The sequence below is a fragment of the Nelusetta ayraudi genome, unplaced genomic scaffold (assembly GCF_046127955.1).
Source record: "Nelusetta ayraudi isolate G7.1 ecotype Tasmania unplaced genomic scaffold, CSIRO-AGI_Nayr_v1 ptg000026l, whole genome shotgun sequence".
Lineage (NCBI taxonomy): Eukaryota > Metazoa > Chordata > Actinopteri > Tetraodontiformes > Monacanthidae > Nelusetta > Nelusetta ayraudi.
Genome location: NW_027466076.1, coordinates 12,257,501 through 12,262,283, shown reverse-complemented (window position 1 = coordinate 12,262,283; position 4,783 = coordinate 12,257,501). Strand labels below are relative to the sequence as shown.

Below are 4,783 nucleotides of genomic sequence, written 5' to 3'. Positions count from 1 at the left end.
AAAAAATAAGAGGCCTATTAATGATAATAATAACAAAATCATTGTAATAAAATTCCAGGAAATATACGAGAACCACTCCACAAGTTTGATATCTGTAATATACATTTCCACCAAAAGGAGAGTAGAACAATTAATTAAGGGTTATCACGGCTTCATATGAAATAACTAAGTTATGCACAACTGCTCAAATACATCAATAGCAAATCAACAGGCAGTTACACCTGGACGGTTGACCGGAGGTCGGATCAGTTTATAGAAAAACAATTAAAAAAAACAAAAAAAAAACATAATTGAGGTGATACGCCCTCCATGCCCCCTTTGAAGAAATAAAACTTTCTTTCTTTTTTTTTAAATAAGTTAATTAAAGGTTGTTGTTTTTTTCGTTTGGAAAGAAACAAAAATGAATGAAAGAATCTCGTATATTGTTTTCTTCGTTGTTTTGCGCAGTTCTCGTCTTTGTCATAAAATCACCTTTAGCAAATGAACAAATTCCCCCTTTTTTAAAAAAAAAAAAAAAAAAAAAAAAAAACTGAAATAGTTGTTTCTGTTCGCTAATCTAGCCTATTTATGTCGAAGTGGACCAAAAAGTTCGGGAAAAAAAACTTATCTAAAAAGTCTCTGTCGAATAAAATGTAAAATATTCTTATTTACAAGTTTTTTTGATCGTTCGTCATTTTGTATCTTTGCATGAAATCAAATACAGATTGAAAACAGTCCCACCTTTGGATGCTCGAGCCTGTTGAAACGAAGTTGAAAGGTCGTTTCCGCATTGTTCCCTTGAACAACTGTGGATGATGATGATGATGATGATGATGATGATGATTATTAATATTATTATTATTATTATTATTATTATTATTATTATTATTATTAATAATAATAATAATAATAATAATAATAATAATAATAATAATTATAACAATAATAATAATAACAATAATAATAATAATAATAATAATAATAATAATAATAATGCCATTTGGTGGTCTTATTGGCATTGGACTGCATGTCAAAGTGCCGCCAACAATCTGTCTATTGTTGGCCAAAAAAGAGGAAACACCTTAAATACTGAAACGTGGTACAAATAAATACGTAGAGGCTTTCATTTTGAAAAATAAATAAATTATAAATAAAGCTCATGTCCCAAAAAAAAGAGAAAAAAAATACTCCTCACCACACAGTTTCTTAAAAAATCACCGCCTCCGTTAGGCTCAGCCTGAATCATCCGCACAAAGGCCTTGTGAACAGTCTTCATTTTTTTTCATCTCTTTCCCTTCTGTTCATGTCGTTATTGTCTCTTCTTTCTTGTTATGAGTTCATAGCTGCAGGGAGTCGGTATACATTTTTTGGGAACGGGTGGGTTATGTGGGAACTCAGCAAGGGGCCGCGGCTCACCGCTGCTGAGACGGCCGGGGAAGCACGCCGGACATGGGGGCCAGCGGAGGCGGCGGCGGCGGCTCGCTGCCGCCCTGCAGGCCGTGCAGCAGGATCCGCGGCACCAGGGGTCTCTGCATGGTCGGCGGCGGCGCCGCCGACGGGCCCCTGTAGAGGTAGAGGGCCGCTCCGGGGTCCAGGTTGGACACCAGGCTCTGTGGGTAGAAGTACGGGGACGGGAACATCCTCTGGAGGGCCGAGTAGTTCCCCGCCTCCGCCAGCAGCTCCAGGCCCACCGCCGTCTGCCTCTTCCACTTTGTCCTGGAGGGGGTAACGCACGCACGCACGCACGTACACCATCTTTTAGCGTGTTTACTGACAAATATACATTAAAAAAAAAAAAAAAAATCCCCCGTTTCGAAATCACTCAACTATCAAACCGGCAACTTCCATTCACACCCAATCGCGCATCTGCTGGTCTGCCACCGCGCACTCCGCGTAGGTGAATAATTCATAATAAAGATAATTGAGTAGATATAGTGGTTTGTCTGAATTATTGATATGCACACATGCAACAATGCATTATTCATACACCAAAGTGTTGTGTTTTTATATTTATATATGTCATTTATCTGCTTGAGAGTCCAAAACCGCACTGAGCCGCGAGTGCAAAAAAGTTCATTCAACCGAGAATTGCAGAAAATATGTTTAACATATATACATAGACGGTTTCACTTCCTGGTGCGATGTGCCTTTTTAATTGAAGTTGATGCTTCGGCTGGGTCTACATTCGGAATTGGATGCAAATCGGAGAGGGTCGTACTTATTTTGTTTAAATTGAGAGGGGGCGGGGGGGGGGGGAGAATCGCTTTAAAATTCACAAAGATTGAATGAATTCACAAGGGCTTGGATGAAGGAAAAGTAATCTGGAAATGTTCTACAGACTCATCAAATACTAAACAATAGAGAATATTAATATTAGTCAAAAGCCAGAATTTCTTTTCCTGACTCCTGCAACTCCAAACAGTTTACATTAAATTACTTTTATTTTAAGTCCGCCCACATATTTATCATTATTGTGTGTTTGACCAATTTGTCCGCCAAATTGTTAATCGACTATTCAGTAATTCGCAAATCAACCGGATTGGGGAGCGTAAACTGTGCAGACTTGATGCGCGAGGTGACGCATGTACGGGTGCGTGTTTCCTCTTGGGTGAGAAATTAAACATGGCGTCCTAATGTCCCCGCGGTGTCACGAGCTGGCCGCGTGGAAACCTCACAGACTTGCTTACTTGCGCGCGCGCGTGTGTGTGTGTGTGTGTGTGTGTGGGTGCGTGTGTGTGTGTGTGTGGGTGTGTGGGTGTGTGTGTGGGTGCGCGCGCGCGCGCGCTTACCTCCGGTTCTGGTACCAGGTCTTGACCTGCGTGTCAGTGAGGTTGAGGGAGGCCGCCAGCTCCATGCGGTCCTGGACGCTCAGGTACTTCTGCCGCTCGAAGCTGCGCTCCAGCTGGGCCAGCTGGTGGTCCGTGAAGGCCGTGCGGGCCTTCCGGGGCTTCTTGAGCCGGACCTGGGGACTGTCTCTGCTGCTGGAGATCTCCCTGTCCCCCTCCTCTTTCACTGCGCGGACCAAAGAAGATGATGGAAAGGGCTCAAATCACAGCGAGTAAAACATTTGACTGTCATCATATCGGGAGGTAGAAACAAATCAGATCAGAATGAGGCAAACAAATAAAATAAAAAATAATATTTATGAAGATCGCGCGGCGTCACAACTGCTTATTTGCCGTGAGCAAGTTTCTCGTTGGTGCAATCTGATTTATTTTTTATATATATATCATTTTATGATAATTTATTATTTTACTGACGATTGAAGAAAATTACATAGAAATAAATCAGCTAAATTAATCTAAAACAAATCTATTATAGCACATGCATTTGTATTGAACTGAGAAAGTGGAAGCTGAAGTTAAATTGCAAGAAAAAAAATATTTAATAAATTAATATGCTGCGTTTTCCTGATTGCGACACTTAATTTAAGACACAGTGGTGTGCCAGTAACCTATAATATAGCTTAATATTTCTGAGAAAAGACGGAATTAAACTATAGTTCAAGTTTGTTTTTTAAATTGAAATGCATTTTTATTTTTTGTAATATACGAGGCTGACCACCTTAAAATGTGGAAAACGATTAAAAAAAATAAAAAAAAATAGGCAAATATAAAATATTTGTTCTTAACATCCCAAATCATCAGTTTACCCCCCTTCCCTCCACCCCCTACCACCACCCAAAAATATTTTACTGCTTAAACGCAACAAAGATGTAAATTGGACCAGATTTTCCGGTTTCACTTTTGACTTCCTGCGAATAGCGCAACCGTGTAGCCATGTGTTGAACCCGCAGGAAACGGTGCCTATAGGCTATTGGCTTAAATCGTTATGAAAAGGCCCCTCCGATATGAACACTTCCGATGTGATATTTCTCCCCCCCGTCAGTCTTTGTTCTCCCGTCGCGCGGTGTCATGATGTCAGGGGCGGGCATTGATACACATCCCGCCAACAGTCAATTCTCAGCGAGCAGAGAGCGGGAGAGGGGTAGGGGGAGAAAGAAAGAAAGGATGAAAGAAAGAAAGAAAAGAAAAAAGGGGTTTGGGGATGGCGGCGGTGCGTGTTAGAAGCGAGGCGAGGCGAGAGATAGTCGGTAGTTGAATAGTTGAGTCGTCTCGAGAAGCGCAATAATCCGCCTAATTGAGCCACAGGGGGGAAGGACGAGCCTTTCAAGCGCGACCGCTGCAGGAACTTCACAAGCGACCGTGGAAATGAGTGGAAATCAAGAGCCGCGCGGCCTCGGCGGCGCTTACAAATCTGATTAGCGCCGGGGACAAATTGCATCAAATCCCCACCACCACTACCAAATATTATAGGAGTGCGGCTGCGAGTGAATCAAAGCCACCCCACCACAGGCGCTCCGTGGGCCCCCGCGGCTCCCCCGATCAATCAGCGCGTCGATGAGCGCCTCCGTTTCAGGCCGGGGACACGCGCGTGCACACGCGCGCGCGCACGTGACGCGAGATTGCGGCTTGACGGCGGGCCCGCGCCCGTATCGATACAGCTCTGAATGATAGTCTGACTCTGAGGAAAGTCCGTCCGTCCGTCCATTTTCAGTAGCCGCTTCTTTTCCTGCAGTCAAGGTCGCGGGGGTCAGCTGGGGCCTAATCCCAGCTGTCATAAGGCGAAGGCAGACCAGCCGCCACTTCATCGCAGAATGTTAAAGTCAATAATAATAATAATGATAATAATAATAATAATAATAATAATAATAATAATAATAATAATAATAATAATAATAATAATGAAATTATTTTGAACAAAAAAATAAAAGCTTCGTTCTCGCTAATATCTCCCCATGCAT

The 4,783-nt window shown here is 42.5% G+C and overlaps 1 protein-coding gene across 1 annotated transcript in view; it reads right to left on the bottom strand.

The window, feature by feature from the left end:
• Positions 1 to 505: 505 nt before the first annotated feature.
• barhl1b (BarH-like homeobox 1b) overlaps positions 506 to 4,783 on the bottom strand; it is a 6,710-nt gene continuing 2,432 nt past the window's right edge. The window contains exons 2-3 of the mRNA XM_076029869.1: positions 2,769 to 2,991; positions 506 to 1,695 (exon numbers count right to left, since the gene is read on the bottom strand). Coding sequence (XP_075885984.1) covers positions 1,392 to 1,695; positions 2,769 to 2,991 — 527 coding nt within the window. The 3' untranslated portion in view covers positions 506 to 1,391. The remainder of the gene's footprint in view (positions 1,696 to 2,768; positions 2,992 to 4,783) is intronic.